The sequence below is a fragment of the Apium graveolens genome, chromosome 8 (assembly GCF_009905375.1).
Source record: "Apium graveolens cultivar Ventura chromosome 8, ASM990537v1, whole genome shotgun sequence".
NCBI lineage: Eukaryota > Viridiplantae > Streptophyta > Magnoliopsida > Apiales > Apiaceae > Apium > Apium graveolens.
The window spans coordinates 175,231,125-175,256,961 of record NC_133654.1 but is presented as its reverse complement, the minus strand read 5'-3'; the positions used below and the strand labels follow the sequence as shown (position 1 = coordinate 175,256,961).

Below are 25,837 nucleotides of genomic sequence, written 5' to 3'. Positions count from 1 at the left end.
TCAGCAGATTATAGTGCATATGTTGGTTCTTGTTTCCAGTCTTGTTCATTTGGCACTCGCCATCATTGGCAAATTATTATCATATACAGATACAGATGGTTGTTCAAACCAGCAGCTTATTGGTTCATTTATTTCTCTCTCTTTATAATATAAATATATAAATTGTTGCAGGCTTGTTGAGCAATTTTGGCTCATTTCTTTTATTGTCACTCCTATTGTTTTACAGTTAAGGTAGAGAATGAAACCCATCAGGACCCGCATAGTCAAGAAGCGAGTCAAGTAGCGGGACCCTCTTATACCAAGAGTATTCCTTCCTATTCCCGAAGAGAGCTTTGAATTGCCAGATCAGGTGTAGCAGGATAAGTAGTAATGTTGGGTTAAATAAAGGTTTTGTGTAGTTTGAATAAAAGATTGCGTAGTGAAACTGTAGATAGAATAAAGTTTTGTAATAAAGAGAGTTCTTGAGACAGGTTTTATTTAGTTGGGTTTGTAATAAAGTGTAGTGCATGATTCTTGTTTCCAAACTCAACCCTTAAAAGATCCTGAGTAGTGATAGTTCGGGGTAATTATTATATTAATATTCCGCTTGTGCAGGTATAGTTGGTAATTGTTGTTAATAATGCCCCAAATCTATACCCCGGATTTGGAGGGTGTTATAATTATCATCTTGAGTCTCTCTTTCCTACTGAGGGCGTCAGCCACCACATTGGCTTTACCCGGGTGATATAGGATTTCACAATCATAGTCCTTAATCAGCTTTAGCCATCTCCTCTGTCTCATGTTTAATTCTTTCTGGGTAAAAATATACTTAGGCTCTTATGGTCTGTGTAAATCTCGCATTTTTCCCCGTACAAGTAGTGTCTCTAGATTTTTAGGGCAAACATTATGGCTACTAATTCTAAGTCGTCGGTAGGGTACCTTATCTCATATTCGTTCAACTTCCAAGAGGCATATACAATAACCTTTCTGTGTTGTATGGGCACACATCATAGCCCCTTGTGTGAAGCATCGCTATATATCACAAACTCTCCCTTTCCATCGGGAAGAGCGAGTACTGGTGCTGATACCAGTCTCTTTTTCAACTTTTTAAAGCTCTCTTCACATTTCTCTGTCCACACAAACTTTTTCGTTTTCCGAGTAAGCCTAGTCAATGGGTCGGCTGTCTTGGAAAAGTCTTGCACGAATCTCCGGTAATATCCTGCTAAGCCCACAAAGCTCTTAACCTCGGTTGGGGTAGTCGGTCTTTTTCAATTGGATACCGCCTCTATCTTGGCGGGGTCGACTAAAACTCCTTTGCTACTCACCACATGTCCTAAGAACTGGACCTCCTTTAACCAAAACTAACATTTTGAGAACTTGGCATACAACTTTTCATTCCTCAGAATCTCTAAGACTATCCGTAAATGTTTCACATGTTCTTGCTCTGTACTAGGGAGAGGGTACCTATTTTTAATGGTCAGCTTGTTCAACTCTCGGTAATCTATGCATAATCTCATACTACCATCCTTCTTATTTATAAATAGCACTGGTGCACCCCATGGTGACACACTTGGTCTTATCATCCCATTGTCTAAAAATTCTTGCAGTTGAGAAGATAGTTCATTCATCTCAACTGAGTCTAGTCTATAGGGGGCCTTAGATACTGGTGACGTCCCTGGTGCTAATTCTATAGTGATTTCAATTTCTCTGCTGGGTGGCAACCCTAATAAGTTCTCTGGAAACACATCCTCGAATTCATTTACTACGGGTATGTCCTGTATGTTGGGAACTTCCTTCTTAATATCCATCACATAAGCCAAGTAGGCCTCATTACCTTTCTTTAACAATCTCTTAGTCTGAATCATGGTTAGAAATTTTTAGGTCTGTCATTCACCTTTAAACACTATCTTTTTCTCATCTTGCACTCTTATTCTTACCTTCTTTCTATCATAATCTATTTGCGCTCCATTACTGGATAACCAGTCCATTCCTAGGATCACATCGAATTCTCCTAACGCAAATGGGATTAAATCAACCTCAAAGACTTTCACTTGTAGTTTCAACTTGTACCTAGGGTGTACTTGATTAACAGGAATGATTTCTCGATTCGCTATTTCTACATGTAACACCTCACGTAAAGGTACAACATTAAGATTTAACTTCTTAGAAAAATTTCGAGATAAAAATGACTTGGTCACTCTGGAATCAAATAAGACATTTGCACGTTCGGAATTTAACAGAAGGGTACCTGCTATCACATCGGTGTTCCGGATAGCGTCCTGAACGGTCATGTTAAAATTCCTAGCAGCTGGGGGGCGGTTGGAAGCGGCTCTGCTCATTCCTGAGGCCTTAGCGTGGGGCAATCTTTCTTCATGTACCCTGCCCTTCCGTACTGGAATCATGTCATTCCAAGTGGGAAATTTGGGGAAAGATGTCCTGGTTGGTTGCACTTGAAGCACTTCAGAGGAGCTCATATTTGGAAACACACTCTGTGGTGCCTCTTTCCGCATATTCGACACTCTGGTATAAGGCTACGGGGTTGGCTGTAAAATGTCGCCATAGATTGTCCGCCGCCCTGGCCAACACTCTCACTTGGGGCCTTTCTAAATCTGGGCCTCTCTCAGGTTTGGACACCACTCCCCTGATGAACCTGCTCGGAAGGCTCCTGTTCCCGGTTCATCCTCCTCCTTGACTTCCTATCTTCCTTTTCCTACTTTCCTTATCTTTCAAACTCTGCTCACTACCTGCTTAACAATCGAGGCCTTCTACACTAAGATGACATAATCTGTCATTCTGGCATTGGTACTCGGTTCTGGATCCACTGTTTCAGACCAAGTTGAAACCTTCGTGCCTTTTTCTCCTCCATATTCATAAAATATGGTACAAATCGTGACAGCTCAATAATCTTGGCCTCGTACTCTGCCACCGTCATTCTATCTTGTTTCAACTCTAGAAACTTTAATTCTATCTGAATTTCCATAAACCTAGGGAAATACTTGTCTAATAACAACCGCGTGAATCCATCCCATGGAACCACAGCGTCAGTCTCTAGGTTACGCTTGGACTCCCACCAATATTTAGCTTCCCCCTTCAGCATGTAAGAGGCAAAGATGGTTTTATGTCGCTCTTCAACACCTAGTATCCCGAAGTACTTCTCTATTTCCTTAAGCCAGACTCGTGCCTCAACGGGGTCGGCAGATCCTGGAAACTCCGGGGGTTTGAGAGACTTAAACACCCTGATGGTTGTAGCAATAGTTTGTTGGACAATATATGGCGGTGGTGGAAGGGGCTGTTGATTCAGATTTGCCTTTAAGAGATCCATTAATTCATTCATGGGGTTTCCCCTTGATGGGTATCCTCAGCTTCTTCCTCAATATATTATTCTTCATCAAATTCATTAAAGTCTAGGTCCTCTTCACTTTCCTCATTCACTATATGGTCAGGTTCATTATGCCGTTGATTAACAGATTCCGCGGGAGGTGCCCTGGTTCCTCTTCTACGGGGTGGCATTGTTCTGATAATGAAAATGATGTTAATATAGTTGCATATTTTTACATTTGGATTAATTCATTTGTAGGTAAGCATGTATTTAAATATTTAGCATGTTTCTATCAAGGTGCAATAATAAGGCAAGATAATTTTTTAATAACTGCCAGATAACATATAATAGAGTCTCCCAGACTATGTCTTGGGGACAATAACAACCATCCAAATCCATATGCGTTTCTGAATACAATATATTAACTACATAATCCTGAATACTGAATAACAAATATATACATCGGGTACCCTGAGGAGCTAGGAATGCTATCTACTACTAGCTATCCTAATAAAATTGGTGACAAGTCACCCAGCCCTTTACAAGGTCCATATGTGGTGACAGGTCTCTCAGTCTGAGTCATTGTGTGTGAGGTCTCGAACCCTCCTCATCACTCCTACTAGCATCATCTCAGCATCAACTACTGTAATGTGTCATCCCATCGCAGTCATCCTCATCTGTACTCGAGTACGGAGCTCAATCCCATCAATCTCTCGGCGAGCATGGTCGGGGAAGCAGCCCTGAAGTCCCCAAGGTAACCTAGCATGGTAGCTCTCTCGACGGTCAGTGCATATCATAGCTCCACAATGAGGGCAGACGCCGCGGGGATCTTAGCATTCAGCTAAGACACTATCAAGTCATGCACTGTTACATGGATGGTCGCTGAGGGTGGTAGGGGCGAGTCCAGGTCACTGGAGGATATATCATGAATCTCATAAGTCTGTGCCTCCATCTCGTCATCCTCGTCCTCAACAGTGGAGGGAAAAGGGCTCAGTATCCCTGGGTGAGGTGTGGAAGGGTGAACGGTTGGGAGAGGGTACATCTCTATGTCTGTCCAGTCTAAGCCATCACCCTGGGGCTCCTCAACATCATCAGCTATAGGGGTAGGGAAGTCAGTCTCCTCCTCCGGAGGATCCTTGGTAGGGTCATCCTCTGAGTCATCAATAAATGGGTCTTCCGGATCGGGAGTAGGGTCGTGCTTAGGGGCCATAACGTCCTCAACAGGGTCAACCTCCCCCATAGGCTCAACTGGTACCTGGCACTATAGGCAAGGTGTTACTAACTTAGAGTCGGAATTCCTTGAGCGTAAATTTGTCAAGACTACCCATGCAGTCTGACAATGAAATCCACTTGAGTTCTAATTAATTATTATTATTCTTATATCTACGTATTTTTTATTTTCTATCATTTCCGAGATTTGATAACCTAAGGCTCTTGATACCATTTTTGTGGCGCCCCAAATCCAGGGTCAGGGATTTAGGAGGCCACGCCATCTTGAATCATGTATAACACATATCTCGTACAATAATATATAAATAATCATACCTTTATGACCCCACACTTATCAACATACATACACTTACAAGTTATTATCTTTGGAATGAACAATTCATTACTAGAGTTTATCAAATCCGCAAGGTGATAATTATTATAAATAAAAAATAATTAAGTCTTACCACGGGTGTAACCTTTATTTAAGTTAAGACCGGAGGCCAAATATACGTTTCTTCATTATTACCTTACATAAGTCATACTTGTAAATAAGTCGGGCTATAAACAACTGAAAACCAATCCAGCTTATATAGTCTACTTGGGTTACTACACCGAACATCCTACGGAACAGTGGTCGTTTCCTAGCTATGAGTTTCATGATAGGCATCTTGATTCACTATTGTGTTGTGTCAATTTAAGGAAATAAGTGTGAGCTATAATTCCAAGCATAATAATGTAATGTATGAAAAGAATGTATAAGAAATTCATATATGATTCCGTATATGATATATATTTTTGTTTAAAATAGTTTTTCTTGGTGATACACACCTCTTTTCAAAATAATTCTTTGATTGACTTATTAGTCTGCAAATACCTTAATGGTAAACCCAGCACATAGGCTTAGGTTAAGGTATGGCATCACAATTCCAATTGGAAGAATGGGACAGTCTCCGGAGCCCTTCTATATGATGGTCAGTCGTACAACAGAATAATATTGTTTTCTACATGTAGAAGGACGGCTTCCTTACTCTTGGATATCACCCTAGCCGCATACAGGCTATGTGTCCCATTCTGGGTATACACACACTTCGTAGGTCCTTGAGTCCACATGTTACTATCTCCTACGGTACTAGTAGTCCCCCAATACACGAAGTACTGGTTCTCTACCCCTCCCTGTCCTTTTAATAATCTTATCATATATTTGAAACATCGAAGTTCCCCAAGCATTTTGCTTGTTGATAGGAACAACTCATCTCATATATATATATATATATATATATATATATACTTCCGAGGATTTTCATAGGAAGTATTAGGATAATATGAGTTGACCGTTGTCAACAGATAAATAAATATGGGGGAGTTTCCTTTGACACTATAGTCGAAATAATTTATAAATATTGAAATAATATTTTTCGAAATTCGGAAGGTATTAGAATAATTTTCTGAAACTCAGAAAATATTTTAAATTAGATTTTATGATTTTGAACTCATATTGCATCATTTAATAAATATTTAATAATTAAATAATAATTATTATTAAATTTTAAATAATTATATTTTAAAAGAATATTTGAAATAATATTCCTCAACTAATTTATATTTTAAGAATTTAACTGAATTATAAAATATGAAATAATTAAATTTTAAGTAAATAAAATACTCTTTGGAGAATACCTCTCCTATTTAAATTAAAAAATTTGAAATAATATTCATTATTCGAGTAGTTAAATAAAGTTGAGGGAATACAATATTTGGAAATCATTTTAATAAAATTCGAGGTTTTTAATACTTCGCAAGAGGACATCGAGTCCCTTGTAATAAAATAAGTACGGACTTTTGATCGTCCAAAACATCACCGGGATGGTTTCCGAGTTTTTTACTCTATAAACTCTGACCGACTCTCGGTCTTATAACTTAGGCATCAAGCTTTATTGTAGCGTTAAAATATTCTACGATATACTAATCGTAAATTCAATCGTTATTGATGCGCAAAACCCGTATTTTACCATCATGGCAAACATGACATTTGTACGAAAGACAGTAAAACAATTTTCACAACACAACAGTATATGAAGTCGGATTCGTAAACTTTCCTGGGTGTCTCGAGGTGGAAGGTGCTCTAGGGTCCGTCTGGAATTCTATAATCATAAACAATTATCGTTCCATTAGATTCCGTCCGTATTTATCGTTACTTGTACATACACGATACTTACCATTCATTTACATGAATCACTTTGCTCTCATTATTCTAATAAGTAAAAGTACTTGTCATATTCTCTTTCTTTTCATAATCCTTTATGTCCGTTAATGTCTTTTACATTTCATCCCTTGGCTCCGCTCGCGATCCTTAAGGGTTTCTATTCGTGCGATCTCGGCTCCGACATTTTTATAAAATTAGAACATCCATATTTTCACTTGAAGGTTTTATGAAAGTTAATAAACTATATTATTACCCTCTGTCAAAATTTCATGATTGTTGAATATTTTTAAGTCGATCGTTTCTATTTCCAAAGTTCGTAATTCGTAGCAGTTTTTATCGCGTAAATCGTTTTCACTAAAACGGACTTAACTTTTGAACCATAAATCAAAATCAAGCAATTCAAGCACCTAAATGATCCTTAAAATAAGCTCTATTATTTTTAAGTCTTACGTTTTTAAAAATCACAGATTATACATTCTTTACTTCTGCAGAAAACTTATGGTTATGTTTCGTTCATTTTATCGACATTACGCTCGCGACTCGGGTTTCATTTTCGCTCTAAATCATTAATCAACAACCAAAAATCACCATACCATCATTTTAAAACTCAGTCTTTTCGAAAACATCATTTTCTTGAGGCCACAACATCAACCTTAGTAACTAACTAACTAAACATCAAGAAAATAACAAATCAACCATCAAAACTAGGTTTACAAATAAGATCCAAAATCTTCTTGAAACTTAAACCTTAAATAAAGTTTGGGTAAGGATTTATACCTTTATTGAAATCTTGGAATGTGTTCTTCTTGATGGATGAATCTTGGGGAGGCTTGGGTGTGCTTAAGGATCCCAAATCATGCCATGAAAATCAAGAAATCAAGAAGTGTTACTATTTGGAACTATTCATCATCATTTTCATGGAATTATTTACCTATCCAAACCTTAATGAAATGCTCTCAAAAATTTATCTTACCTTAGTTTGATATGTATGAAGCTTTGGAATTAATTGGAGGATTTTTCCATGGCTTGAAGTTGAGTTTTGAATTTTGATTTCCCTTTCTTCTTGTTAGGGCCGAATGGTACTTGAAGAGAGAGAATGGAGAGAATTTTTGTGCTTTCCTTGGTTTCTTCTTGAAATTGTGATGTAATATTTAGTATATATTCCTAGGATTTGCAGATCTATCAATATCTTCCTAGCTTGCTAATTTTTAAAGCTAGGTTACTAGCTTAGGTACTTCAATTACTATTCACTCTACTATTTGCTAGCTAGGTTACTATGCTCTCTAGCTTGGTTACTATTAGGTTGATAATCTTTTGGGACTTCTTTAATAGTTAGTTTTCATGATTTTGCATGGATTGATACATTTTATTTATTCTCTTACGTATTCGCTTGGTCGCTTATTCATTTTCGTAATAAATCTTCGTAAGCGGTTCACGGGGTAAATCCTTTCTTATACGTTCTTTACACTTTGAAGCCTTGTCCTTGGGTTTTAATTTGTAGGATTTTAGATTCATAATTGTAGTGCGATTCTCATATTCCTCGATGGTGCGTAGATACGGTCGTTTTACAAAGTTTATTTTCTTCGAAAACTAATGGCATTTATATACACTCATTTGGTACGTATAATCACATTATCGACTCGGAAACTAAAGTTCCCATGCATAATATAGTGTGGGCTAATAAGTTTTTCCCAATTGTCAGGGTTACTATCATCAAACATTTTATAAAGTCTCAAAAATTCGAGTTATTACATTCATGTTGCAAGGAATGCTATCAAACTAATCACAGAATGAGTAAGGATCTTCAGCCTTTGCTTCATTATATATGCATGCTCCCACTCCTGGATTTTTAACAACCTTTTACAAAGGCGAGTTAGATGATTCATAGAGCCACACTATTGACAATGTTTCCTGGGAGCATCTGCAACAAATGCAAAGTTATTACTTTTGTTTACTCAAATATTCCCATTCATGTTCCTCTTTTTCTTTCCTGCATTCTCAGTTTTAATTTCCTTGATAGGTGTCTTAGAACCTTTATTGACCATGGGCTTCTTTTCAGTTGTAGAAGTTGGAGTTGTTTTCGTGCATATCTTTTCATTGTCCTCATCTGCAAGCTCCTTTTTGATAACCAACTCAACTTCACAGAAATTAACTTCACATGCTGTGAACAAAGGTGCATCAACTTTTCTCAGCATAACTGGGCATCTTGACTTACAATTGCTTTTTCTTTATCACCTTCACTTTCTTATTGATGTTCAAAGCATCATAGTCCAAGCCAATAGCTATTTTAGCACATAGCTTGTTCTTCTCATGGTACTTATAAACTAGTTGAGATGCATTCCTGAAATATTTCAGTTTCACCTCATTCTTTTCTATAGTTCCCCTCAACACGGCTTTCATTTCACTAGCACACTTCAGCTTGTTCTTCAAATATTCATTTTCTTGCTTTGTAGTTTCAATCTCAACAAGCTGCAGTTCCAAATCTTGTTTCTCAATCTCAGGTTTATCATTAGCTTTTGACAGCCTACCAACCTCCTGAGTAGCTGCCACTATGCTAGTATGGATGTGGAACATCTCTATGCTCATCTTCTCAATAGTCTCTTTATATTGACTTGTATTTAAATCAATAGTAGTAAGAGTTGGTACATCTGTTTTTTATGAGGATGACTCTCCTTGCTTTATGGCCATGAGTGCGTAATTTTCAAACTCCTCATTATCATCATCATCATCATTAGTGTCATCCCAACTCTTTCCATCTGCAATGTAAGCTTTACCCTGTTTCTTTTTCAAGAGAGCTTCATATTTTGCCTCCAACTCCAGATAGGCTTTATCTTTCTTCACCTTCTTAGGCTTCGTGCATTCAGTAGCAAAGTGGCCCAATTTATCATAATTGAAGCATCTTATTTTTGATATGTCAATAGATCTAGTCTTGTAGCCATTTTTGCCACCAGGAGTGTACAGTCCCTTTCCTTTCCAGCTGTTGTCCTTGTCAAATGTTTGTCCTTTACTCTTGAAGAACTTTGGCTTTTTCACTCTAATGTTAGAGAATTTCCTAGCCAGATAAGCCATGGATTGATCTAATTTATCCAGTTCATCCAATATATAGAACTCATCTTCTTCAAGTTCTATAATAACTTGCTTCATTGGTTCCTTGTTCTTTTGCTCAATGCTTGAGATAGCTGGAGTCTGGATCTCTAGTTCATCATTAGATGACTTGCTATCATTAATAACTAGTGCACTTGTTCCATCAATAATGTGCCCTTGACCAATTCTTAAGGATTTTCTTTGAATCATTTCCAGTTCATATGTTTTCAAAATCCCATATATAACCTCTAGTGTTATCCTACTCAAGTCTCTCCCTTCTCTTATGGTTGATATTTTCTGTTCAATATGATCAGGAAGGGTGAGCAAAAACTTCAAGTTAACCTCCTCAGCTTCATAGTACTTTTCATGAAGATGCAAGTCATTAATCAGCTTATTAAATCTTTCAAACACATCAGCAACACTCTCCTTTGGTTTTTCCATAAAACCCTCATACTGAGACACCATTATTCTCCTTTGATTTGACCTAACTTCCTCTGTACCTTCACACAGTATCTCAATCTTTTCCCAGATTTTCTTGGCTGTGTCACAGCTGAAAATATTGTTGTACATAACATTGTCAAGTGACTCTATCAGAATTAATTGTAGGCCACTGTCAAGAGAGACTTTTTCTTTCTCAGTTTCTGTGTATTTTGAAAGATCTTTAGGACCATAATGAGCTAGGATGACCATGTCTCCATCTGTAGATTCTTCAAAAGGTTGGCCATCCTTAGAAACAACATCATCTTTTCTTCCATAATGTGTAGTTGATTTTGTCAAAGGCTGGTATCTTTATACTGCTTATCTTTTGCATATTCATTCTTCCAAGATCTTGATCTATTTACTTTCATATTTTGCTCTGATACCACATTGTTAGATATTAAATACAACACAGGGGGTGATAGTGTTTTGGATAATTTTTAAGCCTTTTTAGATTTGTTTGGTTGTGTGAACAAATCAGATGAGAAATGCGGTTATATTATGTTAGTATAAATAAAATAGCCAACACAATATTTCAAAACTCACTTAATTTTGTATTAAAATAAAGTTACGTCTTGCTACAAATCCTGGGTTCTTTGTAGGTAAAGAACTCACCTTCTATCTTGAGAGAATACAAGAGTGTTGAATTTGTTTGTTACTCCTAAACTAAGGATCAGTGCATGCTTTATACACTAGCAGCAGGGGTTTACAAAACTTTCACTAAAATGTACTAAACCCTTTTCTAAAGCAACCTATTTTTATTTCCATTCCTGGCTTAGAAAATCTGTGCAGAATCTTGCAGGTCTGTGACCATCCTTTGTCTAGTTAATCTTGGCCCTTGATCTTGTATTCTCCCCAACTACTTTATAGACTTTTCAATCTAGTTGATAGATTGTTTATTGACTGATAATCTTGAATCTTCATTTGTTTGCATTCTGTATTTGAGAGGTATGTTGAGATCTCCAGTTTGTTCTATAGAGAAGTGACATCTCGATAAGTATAATGACTTATAGAGATCTCTGAGTTCTCTATAGGTATATTTGACTTGTCGAGGTCTCTTGATATTTGCATGCTAAATGACTTGTCGATATGTCTGAGATCTCTACATGTAGAATTGACTTGTCGATATCTCATAGATCTCTATATACATTTTGACTTATCGATATCTCTGAGATCTCTAATGATAATTTGACTTGTCGATATCTCCAATCTTTACATCTTCATTTTTACTTTTCGATATCTCTGAGACATCTCTAAACCATTTTGGACTTCTCGATAAGTCATTCTGGATTTCGCGAATGACTTCGCTATATTGCTTGATCTGTGACTTGTCGATATCTTGACATAGAAATTTTTTCATAAAATGGATTTATTCAACTCCAAGCTTCAGTATCATTTCTTTGAGGCGTGATCTATCTTGATCTTCTTCCTGAGTTTATTCCTTAGTCTTGAACTTTTTACAGAAGAATACTCCAGTTTAATCTTCTAACCATTTTTACAGACTCAAGTTATACAATACAAGATACAAAGTTGATTATCAACCAACTAAATCTTAGGCATGTCAATTTGACTTAGTCTTGTTATTGTATCAGCATGTCTTGCACAACAAAGATGGCCAGACTTAGGCACACAGCTCGTAAAAGTATTCCTAGCGGTCCTTTTCATACCGTCGGATTTCAGATGCCAGATCAGGTAGATGCTGTATGAGAAAGCGACGATAGTTGGTGGAAATTGTAATAGCTGGTTCGGATACTCTTGGGTTATCTGATGGTTCCAAGTCGGAATCGTGTATTTTGAATTTATTTATAATAAAGGTTGTAATTATAATATTCTAGCTTATAGTTGTAATCTTGTCTCACACTTTATCCTGTTTAGATCCTTGTAGCTTTCGGGGTTTATTATATTTCCGTTGTTATATTATATTATTATTATATGTGTTGTGAGTCTTCATTCGTAATCCCGAGTTAGAGGGCGTCACAATAGGTTCGGACTAGGCCACAAAAATAAAAATAAAAACTTTTTTAAGTTATGATTACAAGTCTTGACCTGGGTATAGGTCCGGACTAGGCCACAAAAATGAAAAAAAAATATTCTAAGCTACGATTACTAGTCATGATAGGTATAGGTCCAGACTAGGCCACATAATTTTTTTTTTCTAAATTATGATTACTAGTCCTGGCCTATGTACATGTCCGGACTAGGCCCCAAAAAGAAAACACCCTTTCTAAGCTATGACTACTAGTCCTGGCCCAGGTATAGGTCTGGACTACGCCACAAAAAGAAAAAACTTTTCTATGCTATGATTACTTATAGGTCCGGATTATGCCATAAAAAGAAAAATCTTTTTCTAAGTTACGGCTACTAGTCTTGACCCAGGTATAGGTCGGACCACAAAAACAAAAAGATTTTTTTTAAGTTATGATTACTAGTCCAGACCTGGCCACATAAAGAAAAAGCTTTTTTCTAAGTTATGTTTACTAGTCCTGGTCTCGGTATAGGTCCGGACTAAGCCAGAAAAAGATAAAACTTTTCTAAGCTATGAGTACTAGTCTTGACCTAGGTATATGTTCGGACTAAGCCACAAAACAAAAAATATTTTCTAAGTTATGATTACTAGTCTTGACTTAGATATAGGTCCGAACTATGCCACAAATAGAAAAAACTTTTTCTAAGTTATGACTACTAGTCCTAACTTAGGTATAAGTCCGGACTAGGCCACAAAAACCTACGAATCCGGTCACATGTCAAGATGATTTTATACCTTTTAGCCAAGACCTATTCGTCTAGTCCGGATTCATTTGTTTTCAAGGTTACCAGAATCAACTCTACTAGTACGGATTTGTTCTTCTACACCTAACCCGGACTGGCTCTAGAAAGCAACAAAAATTTTCTCAACAAGGCACCCATGATTCATCACTCTAGTCCGGGTTCATCCTTTCTAGGGCTGAGCAAAATGGAACCGAAACCTAAAAACCAAACCGAACAGTGCTAATTCGGTTCGGTTCGACCCAGTCCTTATTTTTCAGAAATTCGGTCTATTCGGTCCGAAAATACACCAAAGTAAAAATTTAGTCTAGTCTGGTTCTTTTAAAAAATATTTCGGTCCGACTGAATAGACTGAATCATAAATACTATAATTTAATATTATATACATATTATATATATCTTAGAACTTATAATCATAATTTTTAATTTTAACTATATCTATACACTCTTAGAACTCTATATGTCACATTACTTTAATTATATTTTCGCTTTTTTTAATTTTGGTTTAATTTTTAATATAATTTTCTTTTTGAAAAAAATTATAGTCCGTTTGGTTTCAAACCATACTGAACCGAATTATTTAGGTTCGATCCGGTCGATAATATAACTTCGGTTCGGTTCGGTCCAAGAAAAAATTACTATTCTATTTCTCGGTCTATTCGGTCTGGTTTTGGACCGGACCGGCCGAATGCTCTTCCCTAATTCTTTCACTCTCAACCCGGACTAGGAGGCAGAAAGCAGCAAAATTTCCTCTACAAGATATCCAGGATTCATCACTTTAGTTCAGGTTCATCCTTTCACTCTCAACCCAAACAAGGGGAAAAGGAAAAAAATTATTTACATGGCAACCAATGAGATTTGAAGAGTTTTTACTCTACTCCCTTATCTAGAAAATTTGCATAAGGGAGTGGAGGGCAAATGATAGGATATAAATAATCCTTCCAGGGTTCAACTGTTAGGACGAAAACACGCGCTAAAATTACACGCAAGTATACGCGTTCGCAAGAGGTATAAGATATCAATCGGATTTGTTCCCACAGAGGCTGGTTTAGGTTAACTTCAATTTATACACTTCTGCAACAATGGTATGGCTATCGCACAATGCTAAGACAATAAGAAGTTGAGATGTTTATAACTAAGATTAAACTAACAGGCAAAATAACTAAGAGATTAAAAGGTTGAATTAACTATATGAGACAAACATGGGATTTTAACTTCATTACAACTTCATTCAAAGTCATTGTTCTTAACCTTAGCATGCAATGGTGATGACAACTAATCAGATAACACGAAAATAGTAAACGCCAACTGTCGTTGTACGAATACCCTACTACCAGACATCCACGAAAGAGATAGAAGCTGAATAGACACCAATTATGTTGAGACCCTATATGTCTATAGAATTTGACAACACAAAGATTTAATGAACAAGTTATCTATCGTGATTACATAAGGCAAGTCAATATGGTTAAAATTACCTACGAATCATGCATAAAAAATACATGAACCTATGCTAGCATGGCAAGTTCTAAATCTCTATATTCACTGTCACTTCAATAGAAATTAACACTTTATCTTATATGTTCACGACGCACATAAGACGAATAAGCACAACCAATACTAGGATATCATACAATTACCACACACTTAGGTATCGAAACAATTAACTATAGAAATCCATAAGTAAATCCATTAGAACCCCACGATAACGACTAGTTCATAACCGAACTCATCGTCACCATGGGTTCCGATGAAAGCATGGTAAATAAACGAAGATAAATGAGGTCTGAAATAACTGAATAATAATAACCAAGTACGTTAACAAGAGTATAAGGTTCAAACAACAAGAAAACAAGCATCCAAGATTACAACTTAAGCAAAGAATCACAAGTAAAACAAGTTCTTTTTCTCCTTAGTTGAATTTATGCTATTAGGTCTTCTTGCTACTCTCTCCTTGCTCTCCGTTATGAAAAACGTCTTATTTAGGAGTTATATAGGCTTCAAAATCGAGCTAGGCTTCAAACGCTCAAAATTCAAGTAGAAACAGGATTCTGAGAAATCGACCTAGTGCGGCCGCCCCCAGATCTAGCGCGGCCGCTCCCAGGTGTAGTGCGGTCGCGCTGAGCTTCGGGAAAAACTATTTTTCCTTATTTTCTTGCCTTCAACTGCTGGTTTCTTTTGCAAAATCAATCGAGGCTCCATCCTTAACTCTTCTAATCATAAATCATGCAATTTCCTGTCTTTCTTCTGATTATGCCCTGAAATGCAAAACACTACAAAAACACATAAAAAACATAAACAACTTGAGTACAAAACACCAATTCGAGCATTTACGAAGCGTTCTAAGTGGATATAAATGCCACTTAACACACCCCCAAACTTGAATCGATGTTTGTCCTCAAGCATAACAGACTAAAAAATAAGAAATAAAAATGCATGAATGCAACTAACATGAATGCAATGATGCCCTCAGAATAACTAAACCAACCAATGAGCAACATCTCAATGAATGCAATTATTCGCACAAAGTTCAATCAAATCCCACAATTCAACTCACAAACCAGAAACGTGTGTGTGTGCAATTGTTTAACAGATATACTCTCGACACTAGATCAATAATCATAACTCACCACTCATCAAGATAATCACAAGGTTATAAATAGAATAAACGATAAAATCAAAATGACTGACAACACTTCATTTTTATCAAAGTTATACAAGGATTCATGTTTTTATTGATAACACATAACAAAACACATATATTCTTATTTGATCGTGCAATGAGTGAGGTCCACAAAAAGACTTATGCAATAATACCCATGTAGCGAACGTTAGGTTAGCGGATCCTAGAATAAATGTGACGGCCTCAACCCCGGGGTCAGGGGTTGACGTCACCAATAACAATCACAATTCAATCCAAATCCTCAATAATACATAACTACGACCCCTTTACCAAGACCTTTTTTAGGTTTAAGTATGATTTAGATTACAACTAACATAACCCAACTTACAACAATCATCCTGACGCAACTAATTTAACACAGCAACTCAACAGACCATCCTTGGTCCAACCCAACCATCTCAGAGGAGCCTGACGCGAAAGGAACTGGAACTTTGCCCTGACTACCGCGAAAAAATCTCCTAGGCATCTGCAATTCATATATAAAATAATTTATGATAAAACAATGATAGGAACAGAGATTATAGCTCATTTGTAACACATGGTAAACATTCATAAACTGGATATTCAAAACTAGCATGCTCTGAGAAATAACAATATCAGTCGTGTGCTGTGTATAATTACCAGAATCAAAGCTTAGCATGCTATTTCATTTTCACATCATCTGTCTCCATAAGTTGAGTCGAACTAAAGATAACCTAGTGGTCAGTCGACAAGCGTAGTGAGGTTCCAAGCGAAGGACCTGAACATTGAAGTCGGATCCCGGATAGTCTGATAGTAAGGGGATAAAGCCGAGTGTCCATGTTAGTCCAAGGTCAATCAGTAATAGTGGTAAAACTCTGCAAGGCAAGTACCCCTGATCATTTTTTATGGATCAGTATATGTGAATAGCTAATGTTTTAATCTCGTAATGGAACAGAAATATTTTAAGTTACGCATCCCCTGTATTTGAAAATGTTGTTTAAAATTATGTTTTGGGGAAAAGTAACTTCTGAAAACACCTATCTCTAAACGTGATTAAAATGAAAAGAAGTTTTTGAATAGTGTGTTGTGATATAATGGTTTTTAAAAAGAGATAGGTAATAGTGATTTTGGAAACTGGATAAAGAGACTATTTTGATCCACCTATGTCGTGGAAGGTTTTGATCCACCTATGTCGTGGAATTTTGGAAAGAGGCAAAAAGGGAATTCGATTAATCTATTGGAGTTGCGTAAGAGGCCCGTTATTCGGTAACAGCCCAGCATATGGTTGCGTAAGTGGCTAATTGGGTTGGGCATTCTGTTTAACCGATTAGTCCAGCATTGGGGGAAAGACCTAGCTAGTCTTTTCCCAAGTTCCGGAACACATTCTTATTCTGGATGGCTGCTAGTCGCTGTCCGGTGAGGGTAGACTGATCAGATATCTTCACCCGTTAAACGTCCAATAGATTTGATTGATTCAGCTTTGAAATTGATTTAACAATCCAACTAATTATTATTATCCGATAATTTACATCTCGAAAATAATTTACAAACTACATTAATATTTTTAAAAAAAAATTTAGGACTCAGAACCGCGTCATCACAGTCCACCGTCGGCTCGCCGAGGCTCATCGCCGACGGGAGCGAAAATTCGCGGGTGCCCGTATTCGTCGGGTTTCCATCGCAAATTTTCACCGATAGGAAAAATTACTAAATTTTCACTGATCACATAATTCAAATAATCTTATGAATTAATTCATTTTATTCCTAAAATAATCCGAGTAAACACAATGCAATTCACACGAATTTTCCAGAAATTACTTCGAATAACGCTGTATAAAATCATTCAAAATTTCATTAGTTATTCCGAATAACCAATGACAATCTGCTGACTTTTCAGAAAATGAACCGAAGGACTTAAAGGCAACCATCAACTGACTGTATCACCAAGAAACTGCAGAAATTAACCACAAGAATCGGTAATACATACATATACAAACCCATACTACTCAATCGGAAGCAAACGGGACGGTGTTCGCCGGAAACCGGCGACTTACCGGAGAAACAGGCGGCCGGAGCAACAGAAAACTGAAGTAACAGGCGAGACAGGATGAGAGGGAGGGGGAGGTGAAAGATTTTAATCGAGAGAGACTAAATAGAGAGAAAACAAATAGCCGAGAGAGAGATTGAGAGCTTGAGGGAGAAGAACAGGGGGGTGGGGGGTTTTGGTTTTTTTTTATGTTTTCATTTTGATTTCTTTTCCTCAAGCCACGTATCAACCCAAATGCATAGCAGCTAAACACGTGTCCTGCCCCTGCGCGCAAGCCTGATTTTTGTCCAGGATTTGCCATTTTTAACGAACTAAGATGCATGCAAATAAAACTCAAACAATTACTGAAATAATTCTAAAATTCTCGAAATATATGGAAACTGATAAAATAAAATTTTCATAAATTTTAAAACATTTTTGAAATGCAACTCGTATCCGCATTTCACAATTAGCGAACCAAGCTATACTCAAAACAAATTCAGAAAATCACGAGAATAGTCTTAAAATGTTACAAATATCCCGAAGTTTATAAAAACATAAATTTTAAAATTTTTAAACAATTCCTAAAATACAATTTATACCCGCTTTTATCAATTAAACGAATCGACGCGCGGGTGAAACTAACTTCGAAAATTCCCAAAATAATTTTAAAATTCTTAGAATAATACGAACTTAATAAAATATAAGTTTCATAATATTTGAGGATTTCCATAATTAAATATGGATTTTACCATTAAACACACTCAGAAAATCATTTATAAATAAATAATTAATGAAATATTGATTTCTCAATATTATAAAGTCCTAAAAATAATTATTGAAATTATAAAGTCATAAAAACAATTTTAGATACAATCCAAGTATTTATGGAAATAAAACTGTAATAACACCATTTTTAACAACGATACAAAATCATACAATTTATTAATTAACCACGCAATTCAATTCCATACACTAGTAATCACATACACATAGTGACAGAGTAATAACCCACTGACTGAACCCACACATATATTTTATTTAATTATTTATTTCATAATTACACATTTAAATAATAATAAAAATATACGGGTCGTTATAATAAAAGCCTTAGGTCACTTGGCACAAAGTCCCCTAGAACTTAATAACTCGAGTATTAAAGAGCCCACTCGTGATCAATTATACTTATATTAACACATATTTTTTTTCCTCTTTTTTTTCTTTTTTTTGTTTCTTTTATTTTTTTCAACAATTTCTGAACGAGTGTGTTTCTCTCCATCTCGCTCAACCCTAGACTACTCTTATAAATATGAGCTGGCTACTAGCCATTTGACGCCTAGCCACAACTAGCATTGATATCCAATATTTTTCTCCAAGATTAAAATCCATATTATTACGTCACTAAGAGAATAACATAAATTCTAGACATAAACAAGTGATTAAACCTCGACAAACAAACAAGTCATGATAATGATCTAGCACTCAAGCAACCTATAATAAGACTTAGTGAAAATTTTCTTGTTTATAGCATTCAAATCAACTCGTCAGGACTTAACATTCCTCTTTACAACATCACTACACTTGAATCAACATCACAAATTAATATGAAAAGCCACCTAATGGACCATGATATAATGCAAATGCAACTATATGCAACATACTAACATGATAACAAATACTCAAAACAAAAATCAAAACAAATAACTACATGATAAATATGCAAACTATATGAATTAAATTATCATGAATATGCATCTATATGGACTCACACACAAATATTCCTTAACTATCACCCCCAAACTTAAAAATTTCACTGTCTTCAGTGAAGGTAATAGCAGAGAATCAAGGCATACCTACTCGAAATCAGAATGATCATCACCCTCCGCGGGTGGAGTGTCAGGAGGCGGGTACACAGAATCCTCTCCAAAAATTAGCTACTGTATGTCAACCCACGTGGCTCGAACAAATGTACCCAATGCCTGAATAAGATCATGTGCAAACCCGCTCTGGATGTCATACATCGCATCCATCCATCTCGTCAAACGTCTATACTGTGCCGAGCCTAAACCAACACTATCCTCTACCTCCTGCTGCTGCTGTTGTGAAGAACCGGCCTCACCCATCTGATGTCTCCACGCTACTCTGTGTGCCTGGGTCGAACCACTAGCATACATCCGATCGGCCGGCTGGCTACCCGACACATGATCATAGGTGTACTCAAGTCCTTTCTTTTCAGCCTTCCCACCAAACCACTCTTGCATGCTCAAGATCGTAGAACTGTCGATGGGGGCACTCGGTAACTGAAGTTGCTCGTGTGCGGGCCAATGAACACCCACCGCCATACAAAGCTTGGTGACAGTCGAGGCATAAGGAATAGACCCTGTAGTGCTTCCACGCAAAAAACTCAAGATATCCTGATGAATAACAGAACTGAGATCCACATAATCTCCCTGCAAAATCCCCCAAAATAACTTCGCATGATCCATAGTCACATCATGCACATGAGAAGAAGACATGATATTCGCACAAATAAAAGCATTTCAAGCACGAGCAAACCTGTTCATGCATGAAGCAGGGAAATTGAGATACTCGTTTGATCCCCTCTTGAACTTCTAATGTGTATTTGGGACACAAATCAAAGCCACAATCAAATCCAAATCAAAGTCCTCCCCCGTCTTAGCATTCCAATCCTCCTGAGTAGATTGTCTCTCAGGTTGGTTGATAACCCTGCGAATAGCCTCCGGGGTGTAGTCCACTGTCAACCCACGCACCACCGAATACCCATTCTTCTCAGCTTTTGCATTCCCATAGAACTCACGAACAATACTCATAGGCACAGCCACAGGTGCCTCACAAAATGAAACCCATCACATCTTCAAGATCATCTTGAGAAGCTTACCATCCTTACCCGAAGGTAGAAAACCCCTCTCTTTCGCTATCGGCTTAGGCAACAACCTTGTGTACTCCGCTTCAGCCTCCAGAGTATCAAATCGAGGTCTCGTACCCCCAACACTCGAATAATCGGTAGTGGCGGGGTTAGTTCTGCTGCTTACTTAAGTGTGGGCTCTCTTTGATGCCATTGAAATTGACAAAGTGAGATAAGAGAGGTGTGTAGAGAGATTTAGGGTTTTAGAGAATAAAAGTGATAGAGATGATGTATATATGTGTATGTATATATATAGGGAATTAGAATTAGGATTAGAATAGAAGTGAGATATGATTATGGGTTTAGTGTGAGTAATGGGATGTTTGGAGGGCTGGAATTTCGGGTATAAGGAAGGGACTAAACTTCTGTTGAACTCTAATTGTTGTTTTAATTTTCTAAATATTTTTTTCGGGTCCACGGTCTCAGCGCGACCGCCCAGCCAGGTAGCGCGGGCGCGCCGTGTCTTTGCTGTAGCAGCGCGGCTGCCCCGCTTCCCAGCGCGGGCACGCGTACTCACTGTTGTTTCAGCGCGGACGCCGCACTTCTGAGCACGCGCGCCGTGCTACTGTAGAAAATTCCCTATTTTTTCTGTTTTTCTAATTTTTTTTTATGTTTTTTCTGGTTTTTTCTTCCTTCCATCTTCTACTAATGTACATAAGCTTGAGTTGCCTCCCAAGAAGCGCTTGGTTTACATCGCTAGCTTAACGTAGAATTTCGAGATCAAGTTGACAACAAAACGGCACTAACCACCTCACGGTTTGTCATATCTCCATAGTAATGCTTCAAACGTTGCCCATTTACCTTGAATGCCTGGCCTGGATCATTCTCAAAAATCTCCACCGCTCCATGTGGAAACACAGTTTTGACAACAAATGGCCCTGACCATCTCGACTTCAATTTTCTAGGAAAAAGACGGAAACGATAGTTAAACAAAAGAACTTGTTGCCCCGACACAAATGATTTGAGCACTAGACCCCTATCGTGCCACCTCTTCACTTTTTCCTTATATATTTTGTTTATTCTTATACGCTTAAACTCAGAACTCGTCGAGTTCATTCAATTAAAGCATCCTTTTCTTACCAGCTGTAGTCATATTAAGGTTCAATTTTTTCAAAGCCCAATATACCTTATGCTCTAGCTCCACAGGCAAATGACATCCTTTACCATAAACCAATTGAAACGGTGACATGCCTAGCGGAGTCTTGAATGCTGCTCGATAAGCCCGAACAGCTTCATCCAACTTTAAAGACCAATCCTTTCTCGATTGACATACAACTTTCTCTAGAATACGCTTGATCTCTATGTTAGATACCTCAGCTTGACCATTAGTCTAAGGATGGTATGCTGTAGCAATGCGATGATTCACATTATATCTCTACATCATAGCAGTGAACTTGCGATTGCAGAAATGCGATCCCTCGTCACTGATTATGACTCTTGGAGTTCCGAATCTTGTGAATATTTGCTTGTGAAGAAAGTTAAGCACTACCTTCGCATCATTCGTCGACAAAGCCTTGACTTCGACCCATTTCGACACATAATCGACCACCAACAAGATATACTAATTATTGCAAGATGAGATAAATGGACCCATGAAGTCAATTCCCCAACATCAAAGACCTCAACCTCGGGAAGCACATTAAGAGGCATCTCATGCTTCTTTGACATAATACAAACACACTGGCAGTGATCACACTTCAAAATGAACTGATATGTATCCTTAAATAATGTAGGCCAGAAGAAACCTGCTTGAAAGATACGAGTTGCTGTCTTTTCTCCACCATAGTGGCCTCCATAAACAGTTGAATGACAGTCTCGCAAGATACCCCCCGTCTCGCTGTACGAAATATATCTCCTGATAATTTGGTCAGCTCCTTACCGAAATAAAAACGGCTCATCCCACATGTACCACTTCACCTCGTGAAGAAACTTCTTCCCTTGAGCAGAAGATAAGTCTAGGGGCATAATGTTGCTCACAAGATAGTTCACAATGTCTGCAAACCACGGTTCTTCTTCTTGCACCCCAAATAACTACTCATCGGGAAAAGACTCATTTATCAATGTCTTGTCATGTGAAGCTGTACTTGGATCTTCTAAACGAGAGAGATGATCAGCAACTTAATTCTCGGTGCCTTTTCTATCCTTGATCTCCAGTTCAAACTCCTGAAGTAAAAGAACCCATCTAATCAATCTAGGCTTCGAGTCCTTTTTCGAGACGAGATAGCGAATCCCAACGTGATCAGTGAAAACTGTCACCTTCGTCCAAAGCAAATAAGATCAAAACTTCTCAAAACCGTAGATAATGGCCAAGAGTTCATTCTCAGTAGTAGTGTAGTTTAGTTGAGCACCATTGGGGGTATTACTAGCATAGTAGACCACATGAAATATATTGTTCATTCTTTGCCCAAGAACCACTCCAACTGCATAGTCACTCGCATCGCACATTATTTCAAAAGGCTCATTCCAATCAGGTACAGTTATAACAGGTGCCGTGATCAAGCTCTTCTTTAAGCTCTCCAAAGCAGCTACTCATCATCAAACTTGAAAGGGACATATTTATCTAATAGATTGCATAATGGTTTAGAGATTTTAGAGAAATCCTTGATGAACCGCCGATAGAAGCCCGCATGACCAAGGAAACTGCGGATCCCCTTAATAGAAATTGGTGGAGGAAGATTTTCAATGACCCCCACCTTGGCTTTGTCCACCTCAAGACCTTTATTAGAGACCTTGTGCCCAAGAATGATGCCATGTTACACCATCAAAATGATATTTCTCCCAGTTGAGAACCAAATTGGTCTCAACACACCTTTTAAGAACTGCGCTAAGATTTTGCAAGAACTCATCGAAAGAATCCCCAAACACAGAAAAATCGTCCATGAACACCTCCGCATTATGACTGTTAGTCCCTTAACAATATAGCAAGAATTACAGAAGGGGGGTTAAATGGAATTCTTGAACCTTTTTCTCGAAATAAAAATGTTCAACTCGAATATAGATATAAGTGTTTTGATTAGCACAATGCGGAATAGAAACTTAATTGAATCAAAACATAAGTAATTAAAAACAAGAGTCTTTAAAAACTTTATGGTGGATTTAAACAATTCCACCAGAGATATATATTATATATCGAGAGGACTCTGTGTGCAAGAATGCTCACAGCTGCTTACAAATCGAACTGCTGAGAATACAGGGAAATGCTAAGAATTTTGCTTACAAAGATTTCTCTCTTTTTGTATTTCAGTTCTTTTTTTTTATTTGCTACATTCTTGGTTTATATATTACCAAGATTACAAAGTCAAAAAGACTAAATAAATATAAAAACTATCAGTCTTAAGCTTTGCTACTTTTCATCCTCTATTACCCAGTTAATGGGCTTCCACAGTAGATTTGTATACATCTCAACGGCTGTGCTCAGTATTCACTATTCAACTGCTGTTTGAATTCTTTATATGATCATCCGTTGGACTTTATGAATATCCGTTGGATATATGATCATCCGTCGACTTTCTGAACATCCGTTGATGGCTTCTTTGATCATCCGTCGACTGCTATATTAAGCATCCGTTGATAGTCATTTGATCATCCGTCGATGGCTTTGTTAATCATCCGTCGGTAGCTATTTTGGCACTTGACTTCATTTCACTTATGCAGAATTACAAGACATCATTTATATACAATTAATCAACCTATTCTGCATATCTAGTTCAAGTCAACATGACTTATAGGCTACTACGGAATCTATACAAAGATGTATACAGAACTGTGCTACAGACTTATTATTACATAAGCTACTCACTCGATGGATAATAAGTTAACATCCGTCGGACTATAATGAGTTATCCGTCGGGACTATAATTCTTATCCGTCGAGTGCTACATTATTTCACTAAGTAAAATCTACTTAGATGTTTTGTTTATGAAATCATCAAGTACACAACATTTGCACAACAATCTCCCCCAATTTATGTCTACTGGAATTGTAGCCATAAATTAAGAGATACTTGATGATAACAAAACATCCTAAACATACAACTTTAAAGATAAGCAGATAATACTGAAAGTGCTTCAAATTAATCAAAATGTACAAAGTTTGGCTCACAGTCATTTCAAGATGCTCCTCTAGCCTGAGCAGATTTTTCTAGTTTCTTGAAGGTCTGGATCTTCTTCCAAGCTTCCTGTTGTTTTCATCAATCTGATTTTGGAGCTGCCTGTGGAATTCCAGTTCATCAGATTCTGAGAGATCTAGCTTTTCTTGCATTTCCAAGAGAGTCTCATTGCTAGAGATACTCAATTGGTTTTCTAACCCGAAGAATCTTCTCACACCTTTGTCATCTATGAACTCCATCAGCCAGTAGGGCCTTAGATGCACTCTTCTCCCAGTGTATGGGATGATTAGAGTCTTTGGGAGTGCATCTTTAGCTCTAATACTCCTTAGTTCTTCAATCTTCTTCAATACTAGTCTTCTTGCAGTTACATTGAACCCAAAGTTCTTCTTGAAGGATGAATAAACTTTAATCAGTACAGCTTGGCTTTCTTGAAGAATCCTATGAAGTGGCCACGCAATCTCCTTTCCTCCTTTGTACTTGAACACTAACCTTTCAGGTAGGTTTCTGTATGCATCAATTCCCCTCACTTCATCTAGTTCATCCAGATAGAGGTTTAGATCAGAAAATTCCTTGATGTCACACAAGTACAAGTAGTCTCCCCTGTTGACTTTGGGTTGAACTTTAACTACTGATTTGGATTTGAGAGGTGACAGCTTCACTTTCTTGACTGCCCTTGACTTTGTCCTTTTTGGCTTGCTAAGGATTGGTAAACTGAAGTCAGGAATTGGTATTTTATCCCACTCTATTGGCTCATCCCTGGGCACAATAGGTTCACCATGAATATTCCTGTAGGGATCCACCACCCTTATATCTTCAAATACCACAGAGGGATTTGATGCTTGAGTTGTAGCTGGTGTGGGTACCTCAGGAAATTGATCTTTCAATCCTTTGTCAACAATTTCCAGTTTCCTTTTTATTCTTCTAGCCAATTCTTTCTTTCTTGGAGATTTCTTCTGTTCTTCAATTTTCTTCTTTGATTCAGCAGTTTCAGATGGTTGAGAGGGAATTTGTTGAGATGAATTCACAGCCTGTAGCTTGGCCAAGATAGCAATCTACTCTTTCTTTTGTTTAGTCTTCTTTGTATCTAGAGCAG

General features: G+C 37.4%; 1 protein-coding gene across 1 annotated transcript; it reads right to left on the bottom strand.

Moving 5' to 3' along the window:
• Positions 1 to 2,767: 2,767 nt before the first annotated feature.
• Positions 2,768 to 3,301, bottom strand: LOC141680153 (uncharacterized). The gene has a single exon (XM_074486454.1). It carries the CDS (start codon positions 3,299 to 3,301, stop codon positions 2,768 to 2,770), a length of 534 nt encoding a protein of 177 aa, XP_074342555.1.
• Positions 3,302 to 25,837: the final 22,536 nt, after the last annotated feature.